This window comes from Leopardus geoffroyi, chromosome C3 (genome assembly GCF_018350155.1).
Source record: "Leopardus geoffroyi isolate Oge1 chromosome C3, O.geoffroyi_Oge1_pat1.0, whole genome shotgun sequence".
In the NCBI taxonomy this organism is placed as follows: Eukaryota; Metazoa; Chordata; class Mammalia; order Carnivora; family Felidae; genus Leopardus; species Leopardus geoffroyi.
The window spans coordinates 139,982,927-140,002,510 of record NC_059338.1 but is presented as its reverse complement, the minus strand read 5'-3'; the positions used below and the strand labels follow the sequence as shown (position 1 = coordinate 140,002,510).

General features: G+C 40.8%; 1 protein-coding gene across 3 annotated transcripts in view; it reads left to right on the top strand.

Moving 5' to 3' along the window:
* NKAIN3 (sodium/potassium transporting ATPase interacting 3) overlaps positions 1-17,372 on the top strand; it is a 611,969-nt gene extending 594,597 nt beyond the window's left edge. Inside the window, exons 6-8 of one of the 3 annotated variants that reach the window (XM_045455138.1) lie at positions 6,174-6,243; positions 11,012-11,173; positions 14,993-17,372. In XM_045455138.1, the coding sequence (XP_045311094.1) occupies positions 6,174-6,243; positions 11,012-11,147 (206 nt within the window). In that variant the 3' untranslated portion in view covers positions 11,148-11,173; positions 14,993-17,372. The remainder of the gene's footprint in view (positions 1-6,173; positions 6,244-11,011; positions 11,174-14,992) is intronic. The other 2 variants (XM_045455139.1, XM_045455140.1) reach the window with 2 other exon arrangements.
* The last annotated feature ends 2,212 nt before the right edge of the window (positions 17,373-19,584 follow it).

Here is a 19,584-nt window from a genome sequence, read left to right as displayed (position 1 = left end):
TTCAACTCAGGCCATGTTCTCCTGGTTGGTGATTTCAAGCCCCACGTCCGGCTCTGTGCTGACAGCTCTGTGCCCCTCCCCCGCTAGTGCTCTGTGTCTGTCTCTCAAAAAGGAATAAACGTTAAAAAATAATAATAATAATAAAAAGAACAGTCCAATACCTAAGTAGAAGGAACAGTGATAGACCGGGAAGCAAGTTCAGAATAAATGTGTGTTAATTGGACCTCATCTTCTGGAGCTTTTCATTTCTCTGAGCTAAGGGCTTTGTGGCAGGAGCTTGGTGTTTCTCGAGTCAGTGACAAGGCAGCATGCCGCTTAGCTGGATCAGAAACAGAACACCTACCTTCTAGTAATTACTTGAGGAATATAGTTAAATTTTTTCCATGTTTATTTATTTATTTTGAGAGAGTGATAGAGAGCTTGAGTGGAGGAGGGACAGAGAGAGAGACACAGAACGCAAAGCAGGCTCCAGGCTCTGAGCTGTCAGCACAGAGCCCGATGCGGGGCTCGAACCCACCAACGGTGGGATCATGACCTGAACCTAAGTCAGACGCTTAACCGACTGAGCCACCCAGGCGCCCCACTTGGTGCGTATAGTTACACCTGGGACATTAAATGATAGCCCGAGCTCTCACTGGAAATGGCGTTGCCTGAGGTGTATATTTATACAAATGTGCTGCTTCAGGTGTATCAACTTAATCAGGTTTGCAATGTCCGAGTCAGGAGCGCTGAGTTACCTATTGGAACCTTCATTTATGACAAAAATTTTCCTATAGTCAAATAGAAAACTTGCAAGTGGAAAGCAACTCTAGTCGTACAGTAAGATGTTGCTTGAAATCTAGAGGAACTTTGTAATTCCTTCAGGTCGGGGAGAATCCTCATCAGGGATGTGGCATGGCTAAAGTAACCGCAAAGATATTCGGTTACAAGTAACATAATTTCTTCCAAGAAGTTACTTGGCTGTGCTGATGGAAGTTAGCACAAGAAATACATTTCAAAGGGCTGCAAACAATGGGGTTTTCTGGCTGCAGGCTCTCCCTGTGGGATCTTTTATAGTAACACCTCGGTTTCCCAGAACGGGTGAAGGAAGCAGCGCTCTGCATAGCTGACTTTTCTGGACAGCTGCTGCCAACTCTTAATTGTGCTGATTTTTTGTTCTACACTTCAAGACTTTGATTATACAGAGTATAGAGAATTCAACTTAATTGTCCTTGAGGTCACCCAGCAAGCGGTTCCCCCAACACCCACCCCTTGCCTCCCCGTGCTTCCTTCTGTCTCTCCCAACTCTTCCCTGGCCACTCTTCTGCCAAAGACCCCCAAGTGGTGTTCTCACTGGAATAACTCCAGATTTCATGGATGCTTCCTTTCGAATCCTCTTTTTTTCATACCTCTGAAAGTCTATCTATGCCTTTTTTGTTCCTTCTCATGTTTTGTTGAAATTCATCTTATTTCTCCTGGAGAAATTCCTTCATTAAGCATCTTCTCACATCTCTCTCCTTAGAGTGAATTTTAAAATACATAGTTGCTTTACTTTATTAATCATATAATATGACTCCCTTACTGAGAACTTAAAAGCCCAAGGTCTTTCCTACTGAATTGTTTTTAAGTCTTTAGTTAGGTTATCTTTTAAAAAATTTTTCTTCATGTTTAAAAAGCATTTGGCATCATTGGGGGAAAAATAAGCTTTAAGAATCTATAAACTTGGGGCACTTGAGTGGCTCAGTTGGTTAAGCATCCGACTTTGGCTCAGGCTGTGATCTCAAGATCCGTGATTTCGAGCCCGGCATCAGGCTCTGTGCTGACCTCTCAGAGCCTGGAGCCTGGTTGGGATTCTGTGTCTTCCTCTCTCTGCACCCCCCCCAAAATAAATAAGCATGAAACATTAAAAAAAAAAGAATCTATAAACTCACCTTCAATTTATGCTTCAATTTACTCCTTCACTTGAACTATCTTCCCACTCTGGCCAATGGCAAGTGTTGGTATATCCATCAAAAACTAATTTTTTATATAGGAACATCATCATCTCATGGACTTGTAGGCTTCTGTTGCCCAAAACCCATACTGCTGCATTTTATCCATAAAGGATTCTTGATGGTTTTAATTTCTTCCATACCTACTTTTCAGTGATTGTTCCTTACATTTTCTTGTACTCTTGTCTCGTTCGGAAGCTTGATAATTTGAATTTTACCAATATGTAATATTTAAGTTTAGAGATTTGAAAATTTTACCTCACACTAGAATTCTGATGTGCAGAGAAAGGGTCCACTGGGATGACCATGTGTCCTGATCTGGTTGAAACAGCCCCTATTTACATAGGTTGTCCTGGCATCCTATCTGGCTTAGGCTTTGTCCTAGATTTTTTTGCTTTTCAAGTGAAATATTGTCATTAGCAACTGTATTAGGATAATCTGGGATGGGTGAACTGATAGCACCTCAAGCATCTGCCACTAAGAATCCTCAAGATGTGTGAGATACAAGAGCAATGAGTCGAATTCTTTTCATATATGGTTAAGTGTGTAAGAAAACCACCACCACCGCCGCCCCCGTCTTCTCCCCAAATCTTTACAGATATCGTGTAACTAGGACCTTTCTTCCAAGGACAGCGTGCAGATCCATCAATGATTAAAAAGATAGGTGCTTGTGCAGGAGTAGCAGATACGGCTAATTCCTTTCAGTGCCGGTGGAGGTGAGAAAGGACCAGAGGCTGCCAGCAGCTCAGTGCACCAGCCCATAGCTGCTACAGAGGGTTGGCACAGGGCACCCAGAAGTTGAGGTGATGGGCTGTCTCCAGCAGTGGAAGAAACCATTCCCAAGGAGCCAAAATACCAACATGTTATCAGTTCCTCAGATGCTTCCAGCGGAAAACCAATTAATTTGCTTTCGAATAACGTTTTATTTTTTTTAATCCAATTCATAGAATTGAAGTAAGGTTTTTAAATATTCATTCCGTCCAAGCTAACATGTAGGGTGTTGCTTTCAATGGTACGGTAATTCAGTTAAGTAAATATTAAGGATAAAATTATTCGTTTTGTGATAATCATACAAATGGTGGAGCACAATATTGTGGGTTTTTTAAAGCGTAGTATTCATATTAAATTAAGAAATTTGTGAAGCAGAAACATATTTGGAATTCAGGCTCACAGGTAATTTGTAATTGCCTCCCAATGACGCTACAGTGATATACCAATGAAAAGAGAAACTCTAGTTTTCAAATTTTCTATGTATACAGAAATGTACGTAGAATATATAAGATATATATTATATTTGTATACATACACACCTTAGGGTAGATAAGCTAGAATATTTTGTCACCATTTGGATATTATGAATCATGCTGTTATAAATATTTGTGTACACACTTTTGTGTGGACATATATTTTCATTTCTCTTGGGTATGTACCTAGGAGTAGAGTTACTGGGTCATATGGTAACTCTGCTTAAACATTTTAGGAACTGACTGTTTTGCAAAGTGACGGCACCGTTTTACATTCTGACCAGCGGTGTATGAGGGTGCTGCTTTCTCTACACCATCACCAACATTTGTTATTATCTGATGTTTTTATTCTAGCCATCTTTGTGGGTATAACATAGTATCTCCTTGTGATTTTGATTTGCATTTACCTGAAAACATTTTGCTAATGAGGTTGATGTTGAAAACAAACAAAAAAACCTTCAGAATGATAGAATACATTTTCTGCCTTTGCTTCTCTTTATCCTTCAGAGTTAGGAACATTTCATCCTTTAAAGAAGTACTTTGTAAATCAATCTAATTTTCCTATATTAGTTGTGAGCATTTTTATAAATGGGTCTTCTCCATTTTAGTTGCACTTCGTTCAAGATCAGTCGGAAATTTTAAATTGAATCATTCAACAAATGAAGCACCACAAAAGTCATCCTTTGAAGCTTTTAGTAAACGGCAGTAATTGAGAGCTTATAAAAAGGAGAACATTGAAATTTATGCTCACGAAAGGAAGAGAACTGGGCAAATTAAATAATGAGAGCTCAAATGTTATGCAAGATTTAATTTTTCAATTTTAGAATTTCCTTTTGAAATATCTGGACTTAAGAAAAGACTCTTTTGACAGAGCTCCTATTTTTAATTGAGGAAATTTATATTCTGCACCAGAATGAAAAGAAGCTGATTTCTGAGAGGGCCTAAAAATTGTGCAGCATTTCTATGTGATTTTAAAAAATCATAAATAGATACAATTTATATTTTGTTGTCTTATAAGATGTTTGGCAAAGATACACTAAATGGAGGTAAAATAACAGTACTTGGGAAAGTTCTGTAAATAACATTACACATATCCACTTTTTGGCAAACTTGCTTGGAGATTATTGGCACCTTATATGGAGACTATTTCTGTAGTTAAAAATACTATGATTTACAGAATCGATTAAGGCATCAACAATTTCAACTTTACTAACAATAAAAAAAATTCTGAATAAGACTGTATATAAATTTATGAAAATAATAAAACCAGATTGAAAAAATATATATTATATGTATATTCTGGTGATCTGGTCTATTGGAGACAGAGATGGCTAAGGAGCAGATTCACAGCAGTTCCTGAATTTATACCAAAAATAATGATTCTGTGAATATTACATTTTAATGTTCAAATGATCAATATAAAAAAGTTTTCTTTTTATTTTGCTTTAAAGTATACAGATATATGCTCTTTATTTTTATAAAAAAAAGTTTAGTTTGTATATAATTTTTCAATTGAATCCTTTTATTCACAAATGTATATATTTGTAATTTTATTTTTAACACCCTCTTTAAATTTGAAAAGTGCCTTATAAATCATATCTTCATTCAACTTTTAATCAGGCTGGTTTTCCTTCTAACTTCCCACCCATTGGTCAGCAAGATGAGGGAGTGGATGTTTGATCAAATATCTAACCTGATAAAAACGTAGTCCAATCTGACCATTTAAATGGTCCCTAGTCACTGCCTACACTTTCTGGGAAAATCTTTCCAGTGTCTCAGACGGACTCCTCCTTCACTGTTTCTCTCCCTAACATGGTGTCCAGGCAACTTATATGACCTGGTAGGAACAGGATGGGCCTCAGGGTCCTCTAGTCTCTGTGGGGATTATCTTGGAGTAATGGTAATTACGATGGCCCTTGCCACCTGGTTGTTGTGTACCCCCACAGGACCCCAAAGTTCACGTCTACACAGTGATCTGGTGAAGCTTTGATTGACCCAGACTTACCTCAGCTTCTTCAATGGGGGAAAAAGGATACAGCAAGTCAGAAATTGACAAGAGTGACTACAGCTAGAGTAGGTCAAGGCTTCACTAGAGCTTCTAAGCTAAGTCATCCATCTTGAAATCACAGGTTACTGAAATGTCTGTCTTGCGCTGAAGATACAATATAATATTTTCATAATGTGTACCTACACACACACACACTTGCCGAAGAGTTCAGAGTTCCTATATGACTGTGTACCTGTTAATGTTATAGTGCCATAATATAACCAAAGCTGGAGGTAAAGTAATTAAAATTTTTAATAGACTACCAAAAAAGGGGGGAGAAGAAGATTAGGCATGGACATTAGGATTAGAAAAGAAAGACAGAAACTGTCATCAAAACAGAAATTAGAACGAATGTCACCAAGAACAGTGATTCTATACAGACGGCGAGACAAGCACCATGCTACCACAGAAGAGATGAAACCTTTGCAAAAAGCAGATGTCCATTTGTCAAAGATGGCTTGAGGACAAAAGGCATGGGCATAGATTATGCGACTTCTCAAAGGTCTTTCTAATGATGCGATAAATATTCTTAAGAAAAAAATTGGATTCTGGCAACAAGATAAAAAGTATATCTTTTGATATATAGGGGGAAAGGGCATATCCGTATGCCTAAGGACAAACACATTATTTAAAAACTAATGTTATTTAATGTTACTTCATTTTTCACGAAAGTCAATAACAACTTTGATTTTCCAGTCCTTAAGATCCCAAGCTCTTTATGTGTTTCTTAAAATTTCCCTATTTTTTGACCATTGATCTTGTTTTTAGCAGTCTTTTATATTGAACACATATTTTTCCATTTGTGGTAGACAGATTTTTTTAATATTATTTATGTGTTCTACTTTAAACACCTAGTGTTCTGTGTGTTTTCATTTACACATTTATTCACATCGGGCTGTGTTGTATTTGCAGTTGATTTCATAGGTGGACTTGATGCACGCTCCTACTACCAGGATCATGTTGAGTTAAAGCCTGTTAACCTGTAAGTAAAGGTGTGATGAGATGGAAAATATTAATCGTTCTAACTTGGTCAAAACTAACCAAATCTGAAATAATTTGGACCTGCTACTACTAATCATTGGTTTAATTTTCCACTCATATTTAAAACACACCTTTTACATGTAACCCAACATCATCATTGTTGTTATTCATCCCAAAAAGAATTTGAAATAGGTAACGTGATTTATGTTTCCAAAGTGGGATTTTTATTCAGCTTTTCTTATCAGAGGGTTGATAGCTAAATTGGAAATAAAAAGGATAATGTAGTCTACAGAAGAGAAACTGGATACGTATTTGGGGGCCACATAACAGAGAAAAGGGGAGAAAGATTGGATTAGGATCCAGGCTCTGTGTGTGTGCTCTCAGGGGCCTTCCTTGACACCTCTGAGACTTGGTTCTCCCACCTGTGATATGGTTTCAGAGGCAGAGGAGGGAAGATGGATTCAATGGGATAAGGTAGGCATAGTATATGTATAGCTTGTACCTAGTACTTAAGTGTGCCTAGTACTCAAATGTGGCTAGCACTCAAAATGGGGTAAGGTATGTATAGTACATGTAAAGTTACCTATGATTGTGCCTAGTACTCAAATATTTGACTAACTCTCCCTAAAGGACATGGAAGGAAGTCAACAACTACAACAAAAAGCACCTTAAACGGGACAGGTTTCAGTTGAGTATAAGGAAGGTATCATGGTCACCTGACTGATAAAATACTAGAAAGCAAGAAAATAGATACAGTGACTCCATTCCTAGAAAACTCTAAGTAGCAAGTAGACAGCTGTATAAAATAATAGCTGTCATGTACCAAGCACTTGGCATTGTCTCACTTTATCCTCATGGAAATACTGTAAGGTACTCATGAATAGTCCCACTCCATAAAAAGGGAAACAGAGGTACACAGAGGTTAGACAAATTCCCCCAAATCCCACTAGGAGTAAGGGGTGGAGCTGGGACCATTTCTGAATGATAAGCAATCACCGTGCCTGATATTGCGGACTTGGTCAGATGACCTTCTATTCTTTCAGCCCAATGTTCTTCAGTTAAAGTTCCATGGTGATAAAGGAAATTATGTACAACAGCCACTGGAGACCAAAGCCAAAGACATGATAAGAAACACACATGAACGCCTTCCTCTGCTTTGCCACAGTGGTTTCATATCTGCAATCCCCCACCCCCAGCCCTGCGAAGCCTGCACCAGCCCCTCCACCTCTCCAGGTTGAATTAATTTTATTCTGGCAGAATGGTCTAAAGGAAACATAGCTCACAAGCCACACAAATCAGCACTGTGCTTGTCACATGATGGATGTTTAAATAAATGTTGGTTTCTTAAAGCAAATCCAATTTGGAAAATCATTCACCCTATATAACACTCTGGGACGAAGCAGTCACCACCTCATTACTCATGCTACTGAACGCTGGTAAATGATGTGCTCCAAAAGTTGATATTTGTAGATCTGGGGAACTTGGCAGGGATTGTGACAATAATAGAGATGATCACTGCATTGGAAGTGAGAGGAGAATGGAAACAATGCCTAGCAGGGGCTAGGAGAGTGTAATATACATTTGATATGTAATAAAGAAGGTGATGAATGATTTATTTCATCTCCACTATGAAAAAAATAACTCAGCAGAGAAATTGCACTATGAAAAATGTTGGTCAGATGTAAGAAAGATCTTTCTATTAAGGAAGGTTATTACAATTACAATTGATTGATGTTGGTAATGGAATCTCCTTTCTTGATTGGCATGTGCATCCATGTACTTCACAGTGTTCTCTGGCCTGGCCCAAAGGCAAGTGACTGCCATCTATGCTCCCTGAATTCTCTCCCGTTTCTGTGAATCAAGAGCACATAAAGTGTACCTGTGAGATGACCTGAAAAGCTTTGATCAACTCTGCTGCCTCCTCAAAGGGTTTTCTCAACTACCCTGTTCACTGATGAACTCTCACACCTTTTTAGCTGAATGTAGCATAAACTACAGGCTACAGAAAGCAATAGAACAAGTTTCTGCTTTGACAGACTATGCATATTACTGTTAGATGAATATGGAAAGCCTTTCAACCATGAAGGGAGCAAGAATCTGAAAGATCAAACTACACCTGAATTAAAATCACTGTGCATGAACAATTTAAGAGGTCAGTATGTGTGCTCCCCACTGTATGTAAATATTGCAGTTTATCCAGTTAGCATTAGTCCGCCTGCTTGATTTCTTTTAACAAGGCCATTATGTTGGACTTTGTTGTGGCCGGCTCGGTGATGCCATATCACCACCCAGCAACAGGTTGGAGAAAAAGCCAGTCTTCTGTATAAGTTGTCAGAGAGGGGAGAGAATGCTGGTTTTTAACTTTTGTTAAGGCTCTTTAGTCTCCATGGAGTACTAAGCCAGGTGTTACGAGGAAGCCACTTCATTAGGGGACTTCATTAAGGGAATCAGGAGATTCCTGAGCATATTCACAGGTACAGGGATGTAGAAGGGTGGCTTTCAACTCTAGAAGGGTAGTTACAAGCAGACAGCCCATTCACAGGTAACACTGTCTGTTTGTACAGGAAGCCTTCATTCTTGTGTTTGATTGTGTCATTGCTCATCATCATAAAATGTACCTTTCCTGTGCCCACAGTCAAATTGTGTGTGAATGTGTGTGTTGTGGATAATGTGATAGGGGAAGTTATTTTACATATGGAGTCAGTCTTCCGTGCTTTGTCTCCTTGCAAAAGAATGATACCAAGCTATCAAGAGGGCCTGATTAAGTAAATTAGTCTTATTTACAACTATTTATTACAATATGTGTCCACAGTCCCTGTGGTAGACACCAGAAATGGAAAGACTAGCAACACTTGAGCAGTGACCTCCAGCAGCCAATGATCTAGGAGAGGAGACCTACATAGAAATAAGGAGATGCAAAACAGTGTCCCCAAATTAATTTTTTTGCAGAAGCAAGAATGCTTAGTTCTCACTTGCAGGGAGATCAACCAAGAGATAATACCTGAGCTGACTTAGGAAAGAAAATGAGGAGTTAACCAAAAGCAGAAGAAGAGAATGACTGTTCCGTGTATGGAGGCTAATTTGCTTGGCCATTCTACAGCGGATGAAGCTGAAATTCAAGACTGCCCAATCTTCTGTTTGCCATAGTTGTCACCTAAACTGAGCAAGCCTATGAGGAAGCAGATGTTTAAGTAGAGCAGGAGTCTTGATAACTCCTGGCGGGGATGCCCCCAGATCCTCCACAGCCACTGCTCCGCCATCTAAACAGTATCACTCCTTACACCTAAAGCTACAGAGATGCCAGCCATAAAAAAGAATGAGATCCTGCCATTTGCAACAACGTGGGTGGACCTAGAGGGTATAATGCTAAGTGAAATAAGTCAGACAAAGAAAGACAAATACCATATGATGTCACTCATATGTGTAATTTAAGAAACAAATGAACAAAGAAAAAAAGACAAAAAAAAAATCCTGCTCAAATACAGAGAACAAACTGATGGCTGCCAGAGGGGAGGTTGGTGGACGGATGGGTGACGTAGGTGAAGGGAAATAAGAGCACACTTATGATGAGCACTGAGAAACGTATGGAATTGTTGAATCACCACATTGTGTACCAGAAGCTAATATAACACTGTATGTTCATCATACTGGAATTTTTTTAAAAAGCTATATAGATGAATGAAATTCTCACTGTCTGTTCCTACTATCCAGTGAAACCACAGCCAAGGGAAGGAGCTTGACGAATCAGTGGGGAAGACCCTATTGATCTTGCCTCTAGTCTGGCAAGATGTGTAGAATAAGTAGGAGCTCCCTGGCATATTCCCCCCTTCCCCCTGTCCCTGCCAGGGAGCAGGACAGGGTCTGCGAACCTTGCGCCAGTGAAATACCACTAAAAAATCAAATATTTAAAAATTTGAAAGCTATAGAGATGCTTTCAGTGGTTGTTGTCTGGATCTGCCTTGGGAATATGTGACACACAGGTCAGGGGTAGCTCGTGTTGGGGTCTGTGATCTTGCAACGGCCATCAGTGAGGGAGCTATAGCTCTCAACCTAAGTACGGCCTAGGTCTCTGCCAGCACCTCCTCCATCACTGCCACCATCTTTAACAAGGAGAAAAAAAGCTCTTGTCATTGCAGCAGAGAGCCATGTGGTCAGTGGTGGCTTTGAAGGGGACACCTACAGAGCGGCTTACATCGGGGCTGCAGCTAACGCCAAGGGGAGAGGGCTAATAAAATCAGATTTACCTCTCAGGAGGAAAAATCGCTTGGCAAAAACCCATGCAGCTATGAAAGAGATATGGAATTTCAGGGAACATCCTAGTGAGCAACTAAATTAAAGTGTGTTGAAATCAAAATGGTTAGCGACTGGGTAGTGGGAAAATTAAGTTCTATGTAGCAGTAATTCTTCAGATAGAAATAATTAGACCAAGGCAGTTTGTCAAAGAAAGACAGCAGTGGAATTTCAGAACTGAGTTCCACAACAGAGATAGAGATCTGATGACGTTAGAAATTCCCATGAGGAAGACGCCCCGAGACTGCCATTAAGAAAGACTTGATGAAAAAGCTTCTTCCCCCGCGTTCAGCCAGTCTTTCCCTAAGGTTTCCAAATGAGAACTTGACTTTTCTCTGGTATCTTGACTTGCCTGATTGCCTTAGCTGGAGGCTAATTTTTCTTCACAAAAAATGTCACATGCTACGTGGCCACTGCTGATCGAGTGTCGACTGTTGCAACTCAGTATGAGAAGACAGACGAGCTAATTCCCATTTCAGGAGGGCTCTGCGGTCAGCGCCCACCTGTACCTTCACTGCCTGGTCTCTGCCTCTAATGGCCCAGGCCCAGAGGAAAACGACCTCTGATGACCGGCTGCCGGACAGATGGGGGTGGCCCTCCACTGCTCTTCCCTAAGAAGAGCTGCTTCTATCAGCATCCCGGTAAGTTGGAGCCAGACCATTCTGCATTTGCAACCCCTAGATTAAGAACCATCTAAGAAGACAAAACACGTGTGTGTGTGTGTGTGTGTGTGTGTGTGGCAGGCAGGGAGGTAAGAATGATTTGCTTTCAAACCTTGGTTTAAAAACCAGTAGCCACCAGCGATGTATTAGTAAACTGAAGCTGGAGGAACCCAGAGTCTACAACCTGCATTTACCCCATCACGCCTCTATTTCTTGGCCAAGTACCTAAAGACTAATAAAATGGTAACTCTCTGTCTTTATCTCATTGTCCTTTGTCCTTGACTGGCCCTCACATGTCCATATTTCTCTCTCTATGCTGGCTGTCCCCTGTGGCATGCAGAACCATGTGTCTGGAATCTGCTCAGACTGGGGGCTGCTCGCTTTTCCCATGACTGATTGTGAAGTCCTGGTGCCTGAGGGCTTCCCTCAGTCCCTGGAAGTGGTGGGCACTTACGCGGGCGTCAACTCTCCAGGGCAGGGTCAAGAGCATAGAGCACAACAAATGTCAGGCACTCAGCGCCTTCTTAGTTGTCCGAGAGGAGAGCCGGGCCTCCCCACATGACTGCATCACCTAGCACCAAGGGGCAGTGTTTAGGGGCTTGCTGCTTTTTCTCTCCTTGGGGTGCCTTTCCTTTGTCACTCGCATTAATAACTTTTTGATCCATCATAGGAAACGACTATTTTTAGGGGCGATGTAAGAACACACCCTAATGTGTAGCCACTTGACCATGGAGCAGTGAAATGGCTGTGCTTCTAGGGTTCAGACTCATCACTATGCTAGTTGGTTCATGCACCGACTGGCTAGGAAGGAATGATTCCACCAACAGTGCAGCCAGGCAACGCAAAAGACGGTCTGCCATGACCGTGACCGATGGTCAGCCATCTCCCCTGTGTCTCACAGGGATCGCCAAGACCTTCTCATTTGACCTGTGACCTCACTCACTGCCCCCAGAACCTTGTGGAACCTGGTTCTTCACTGCCTTGTGGAGCACATGAAGGCTTTTCCAAAATGAAAAAACTCACATCGGAATGGTACCCTCCAGGGAAACTGTCAATTCCTGTCTCTGCCAGAACTCTCAGGAATCTTCTCAGTACTTGCCATGGATATTAACAGCAAGGAAGTAGATTTACCCATGGAGGCATGGAGCACACCCCCAAATTAATCAACATAAGTAAAAATAACTTCATTTTGCCTGTTTCCAAAAGAAAATATCCTCTGATACTAAAATTAAATGCAACGCGGGGTGCCTGGGTGACTCAGTCGGATAAGCGTCTGACTTCGCCTCGGGTCATGATCTCACAGTTTGTGAGTTCAAGCCCCGTGTTGGGCTCTGTGCTGACAGCTTAGAGCCTGGAGCCTGCTTCGGATTCTGTGCTTCCCTGTCTCTCTCTGCCCCTCCCCTGCTCATGCTCTGTCTCTCTCTCCTTCAAAAGCAAATAAACATTAAAAAATTTAAAATTAAATGCAATGCAATGAACATACACCAAATTTCATGTTAAAAACATACTTTGTTTTCCTTTATATTCATATCAAGAAACACTTATAGTCCCATGTAATGACAAGTTCTGGAAAGAAACAAGATACAAGAAAGAAAGTAGAATACACAGATGAGAGCACAGGCATATCACGCACACACACCCACCCACACACACACATCTCAGAAGTGATACAGAGAGACAGAAAACTAATAGAAAAAGATACAATGACAGGCCTCTCAGAAGACACACTTTGAAATAACATCACTACCTTGCTACTTGATTTCATTCTGCCTGGAAGGTAGGTACCCTCAGGTAACTACTAACATCCGAAGAAAAAAATAAAGATATGATCCTAAGGTTCCCAAAACTCAAACTGTTCTACTCAAATTCATTGATCAATCATAGCATCGTTAAAAGAGTGACAACTCAACATTATGTGTCTCCAGATATGACACAATCAGAAGACGTAGCACCACGTATGAAGTATCTTGCCACAAGGTCAAGCTTGATCTTGGACCGAAAGTGTAGAAAATTCAAGAATAACAGAATTAGATCAGTCTCAGCACTAAAGATAAATGTGATGGGTATACCCAGAAGTTCCCCCCAAACTCCCATCAGTACTACCCCCAACAAACAAAAATTCCTTCCCCTATTGCCTTATCCTCATTCTAGAAGAAATTTGCCTATTGGATGGATGAATAAACTTCAGGACCTTGAAACCCCTTCCCAACTGAGATACAGTATAAAATGGTAAAAATTCCACTATCATAATCTTATCCCTTTATCTTTCAGCTCCAATCCCTATTAAATCACAATGGGGTGAAAAGGGTAGATATGTGGGCTATATAGTTTTCGGAATGTAGAGAAATAGGCAGAGAAAGTGTGAAAGGAAGGCGAGGAGATAAGTAAAGGACTCCGACTCTTGGATGTGTGAGAGGGAACAGGACTTCCCTGGAGAAGAGTTACTACCAAAAAGCAAAGCTGGAAAGTTGGAGCTTTTTTCCAGTCATTTAAAATTATGACCAAAAAAGTCTATTCTGGGCCATAGAGAAAGTCACAGCTTCTACTGGCAGGATGCTTATAATTTAGTTGGGGGGAAGAAACTTACATATCTGAGTGAAACAATCAGAGCCGAGTTAATTGTGTAGTTGAATGCCATTTGCTCCATAGGGGGTACAGCAGATAATGTAAGAGTTGCTGTCAGCAGGGTGAGGAAGCAGTATGGCTGAAGCAGAAGTAGAAGTCTTCACAGAGGAGAAGAAATGTCAACTGAACCCTAAAGATGAATAGGATTTGGATCATCTAAGACTTTTTTCATGAGAGAAACAGTGAGAGCAAAAATATTCAACAAATATGAAGCGCCAACTATGTGGCAGTGCATGTGGTTGATATTCTGGGAATAGGCATAAGGCAGAACCGCCACCTTCCAAAGGCTGACTGTCTAATATAGACAGAATCGGTAGCAAGAGTGACTAGAGATTCCAAGGAAGAGGACCAATATAGTGTGTGTGTGTGTGTGTGTGTGTGTGTGTGTGTGTGTGTATGGAGACAGAGAGAGAGAGAGAGAGATCTTAATTGGCTCATGTGATTATGGAGCCAGGCAAGCCCAACAAGCGTAAGGAAAGCTTGCAGACTGGAGACCCAGGGAAGGGTTGATGTTGCAATCTTGAGTCCAAAGGCAGTGGAGAGGCAGAATGTCTTTGTTCTTAAGGCCTTTAAGGGACTGAATAAGACTCATCCACAATATGGAGGGTAATCTGCTTTACTTAAAGTTTATTGATGTAAATGTAAATCTCATCTAAAAAATACCTTCACAGCCACACCAAATATCTGGCTACGTTGGCCCACCCAAGCTGACACATAAAATTAATCATCACAGGATGGGATGTATGTAAGGACATGGATCAGTGGTATGAAAGCCAGATGAGGATGATCCTTGAGCAGTCAACCAACAGAATACTGTAGGAAGATTAGGCTAGGGACGTTTCTAGCAGTTTGGAGACATAATATTACCCTCTCATCTTTACCCCAAGACAACCGAAGGCCGTACCTTTACATCATTCTTCAGTTGCTATGGGTTGGCACTTCTCTCCCAGGAAAGCAGTCCTATATTCTGATTTTTATACCTAATTGCACACCCCGACCTGAAGAGCAGGAAGCCCATGGGTTTTTGGTTTTCTTATTGCGACAGTCATATACATGGACCGCATGAGGCACGCCCAGAATCTATTTTGCGTTTTGAAAAGCCTGGATGAATAGAAAGGAAATTCAGTTTTCAATTGTCAAGTTCTTTAAAGCAATTCATATTTTCTGTTTTAGGTCGAAATAAGTAATGACACTGACTCTGAAACACGGCTGCTGAACTTGAGTTAGGAAGCAAAGCACCACTGAGAGCACCTCTCTGCATTGGCACGTCTCACTTCCTCCCAGAGGACGGACCGCGCCTCCCTACTTCCCCACGAATCCCGGAGTTCTTGGGTCACAGCCTATGTGTTATTAGCATTGTTCACTAGATGAGTTGTAGGTGACTGGGTGGGTATTTTTTTAAGTCATTTTCTTCTTATATGAATACTTGTAAATTATTTTAAAAATTGGTCTTTCATTTTTTAACAATATTTACTGTGAGGCATGCAAAACAAAAACACTTCGTGAAAACCTTCTACAGTCAATTCTAAGAGAAACACTGGTTTTTGTATTGAGGTGTTAAGTCGGTGTTGCTGATGACCTGAGTTATCCTATGCCTGATGGAGTTTGCATTAACAGACATTACCGGGGGCTACTCAATATGAAGTTAGATGCTGTGACAGCTGATAAATGGGTGCAAACAGTGGATCCGGCCTTCAGACTGACCATGGGTCATTTTTTCAACACCATAAGACAAAACATGAAGTCCTCCTTTGTTCTCAACTTTCCAAAATGCAGAACACCATTACGTCAATCTAAATTCTCAGATTCATGCATATTATCTTGTTCTTCCTGTATTCTGAAAAGAACATATCATGGGGAGTATAGAAGAGTATGATTAGTAGAATACCTTTCCCCTTTGGAGGTTATATGGGTATCTCTGATGTTCATATTTTCTACTCTTTATCCCGGTTCTGACATTGGTGTCGGACCTAAACATACAGCTTGTGGAGTTGTGGAACAGAAATCACAACCATAAATCTGCAATCAGGAATATTGCTCTTAAGATATTCAAAAGGAGCATTAAAATGGTATGGAATTCTCTATAAATGCTCCTAAAAAACATATTTATACTTGCTCTACATCAATTTTTCTTTTTCTTACCCCATCCCAATAACCAAGAAAGTAATATGGGAAACATCACTTTCCAGGGAAAGAAGAACTGTTTTGAAAACACATCATAGCTTTTTCCTTTCATATCTTTCAATGACTATTTCCCATATCAAAATAAGTTTTGCTCACTTTGGATAGCAACCAAGGTGAGGCCCTCTATAGACCACAAAATTGTGTACATGTGTACTATTTAATCCGGAAGTTGTTAACTTGGCCCATACATCTCTAACAAGTCAGTCTATAAACTATTTAAAATCGTATGCAAATTTTTATGTGGGTATAGAGGTTCCTTTTTTCTTGTTTTTTGTTTGTTTGTTTGTTTGTTTGTTTGGAGTCCATATATTTTTATGAGACTCTGTTAAGAATCAGAACTAATACAACAAAGTGCCCTGGTTGCTCCCATCTCATGCCAACCACTGTGGGCATTCCAGAAGCCCATTTTAGTCACTAGCCTTTGGATTGTGCTCCGTCAGTCAGGTGACACACATTTAATCCCATCATTTTTCATTCTACTAAATAAACCTGAATGCAAAATGACGAGGAGCTCACAGGGACCTAGGAGATGGTCAAATCCAAACCACCCCTTCACAGTTCAGGGATCCGAAGCATAGGGGATTTGGTGGCCTTGTCCTGAGTCCTGCATGTACACAGAGGGGCAAGAGTCATGGGAGGGGGTGGGACCTTTGGAGGGCAAATGGTAGGGTTTGGACCCAGCACTGTGGCCTTGGATAGTGTTGGACATCTTTGCCCTGGAACTTTCTTCATCTGGGAGGTAGAACTATTATCCCTACCTCCCAATGAAGAGGTGAGAATCAGATGACATATGAAAAGTATCCCAGACGCTGTGAAGTGCTCCACAACTGAAAGAGGCAGTTATGGTTGTAGCGTCAGGACAAGTGGGACCCTGTCTGGAGCTCTCGCCATACAGCCAAGTGCTGTGAAAAGCCCATGGAAACATCAAACTCTTCTAAGTTTTCTAAAAAGCAGCTGGAAAAAATTGCCATGTTAAAGCAATTAGAAATAGTGAAGACTGAAAGTTGCATTTCCTAATTAAAAAAATAACTTTTGTATTTCAAGACTAATCCATATTATTACTATGGGTAAAGCTAATAAAATATCAAAAATGTAGAAAGTCAGTAAGACAGAAGAATAAAATTAATATGTGAGTATTTTAAACAGTCATTGCATTAGCCTCTCACACGTGCACAAACAAAACATAGTTAACATTTCACAAAACGGCACCATACTAACTTTTGTTGTGTTCTATCTTCATGTAAATGTGTACATACTGGTAAGATGCACGGGAGAGTCCTAGATCTTGTCTAACTGATTTGAGGAAGAAATCCTTACAGTAGTGATTTTTTCTATGGATTTCCAATATAGGCAACTACTTAATATGGTATCCCAGCAATCCATAATGATAATTCTAAAGTTCCGGAGACTTGACCTCTCATCACAGACAAGTTAGATCGATCTCCTCTCCTTCTCACTTTTCTTCTCCCTACTTCTCCTGTCCTGGCTACTACTTAGAGATTCTGCTTCCCGTGACAAAGGGATGAAAAGAAGTGCTGAGCTTTGCAGTGACCCTTGATCCGGGTCTTTCCACACAGCGGTGTCACGGCCGCTGCTTCTGAGGAGTGAGCGCGTCGGGTTCTTGCAGGTCTTGCCTCCTGTTTGGGGGAAGCCATCCAGCACCGTGCATTATGTAGTGGGGCTTGAAAGCCCCACACACGTTCATGATGTCTACAGTCTTGCCAAAGCTTGGCTTCTCCATGTGCAGCGGGTGCCTGGTCAGAGTGAGAGAAAATGAATGTGTGTCCAAGCCTGCCCTCACCTGCCAGAACCCTGGCATCCTGAACGATGGTGCAGCTCAGGTTCAAGTGTCCTCCTCAGAAGTGGTCCTGGGAAAAGTGAAGACGGGACATCCACTGCCCGTTAGCCCCTAGTGCTGACTGGAATGTACAAGGGGATACAATGTACACCTTGGTATCGCGTCCTGTAAAATCTTGGTGAGCACTGCCCCAGGCTGTGTCTTCTATCCCGTGTGGATGACTTATCCTTTCCGAAGTATCTTCTGCTAGCAATGTGTGGAGCCACAGACAGCTGGGATAGTTTGCAGTTTACCTTATATTAACTTCAGCTTCCAGTCATAGCTCATGACTGCAAAAGCTGAGCAGGGAGCTATGGCTCCCCTGCTCAACTGGGCTATACGCAGCCTGGTTGGTGGGCTGTTGGAGCATTGCCAGGAGACAGGCTACGTCTTGGGGTGTGGAATGGTCTACCATCAAGGAAACCTCAAACATTTCTTAGGAAAATCTCGAAGCTAATACATGCCCAGGTATCTTAAGACTTTCACCTGCCTGGGGCACCTGGGCAGCTCAGTCAGTTAAGTGTCTGACTTTGGCTCAGGTCATTATCTCACGGTTCATGAGTTCAAGCCTTGCATCGGGCTTTGTGCTGACAGCTTGGAGCCGGGAGCCTGCTTTGGATTCTGTGTCTCCCTCTCTCTCTCTGCCCCTCCCCTGCTCGAATTTTGTCTCTCTCTCTCTCTTTCTCAAAAATAAACATTAAGACTTTCACCTGCCATATAACATGAGGGTATGTGTCCCTGAAACAAAAACATAGGTTCATACCACTCAAAAACTGAGAGGCTTTTGACTTAACTTGTTTGAAGATAACTTGACATCTTGCCCTACCAAAATATTGATTTCTTTCTTTTTTTCCCTTCAGAAAAATAAGCCCTGCTATTTCCCATAGACCTAAATAAGGAAGGTAGCCAGCTTCAGGAGGCTGGATCTAACAAAATATAGCCAGGCTGCCGTTTGTCTCAATGAGTGGGACGCTCATGATTGAGAGGAATTTGTGTTTAGTGGAACCAGCTCAAATGTGTGTTGCAAAGCTGAGGAAAACCATCTTGACTCTGCTAAAATGAGAAGCAAATAAAAACCAAAATTGCTCTTTTCAATCTTTGCAAATTAGAAGGGAATCTTGCCAAAAATAAACAGATCTTCATTTCAGACCTGATGTAAAAATGTATACTCTCCCAAAATGTGGATTCACTATGGAGTGAATATTCTGGCTTATCATTTCTGAGTTACTTTAGTATGTAACTAGGAGAACTTTTATAGTTGATTGGAATTCAAATGTTCTAACTTGACATTTTAGCTCAAGGTAGTAGCTCCTTTCAGGGGATAACTGAATTAAGTAGGAAAAAATACAAATAATTGATCTTTTTAAACTTAGAAACCTTGAACGTCCATTTTTCTTGTTTCCTTCCCATTTAAGAGTCATCTGCAACCTTTGCTGAATAGGTTTGTGAAAGTGTCCATGAACCCTGTTCAAATATTCATGATAAATGGACCCATCACCTAAGGATGTTATGTCTAAAGAAATCACTGCTCATATAACTGCATAGTGTGCAATAAAGAAGGGGAGCAGGTATATTTTAATTTTTAGAACAATATATTTATTAATAAAAATTTTTCCAGAAAACAAAATTCTCAAAAATTTCAAAATTTGTGGGTAGCATCCCTCTTATCATCCTAAAGAATCTTAAGCTTAATATCTTTATTGAGAGCTAAGAGGAGAAAAGCCATTTCTAGAAGGTGGATAAG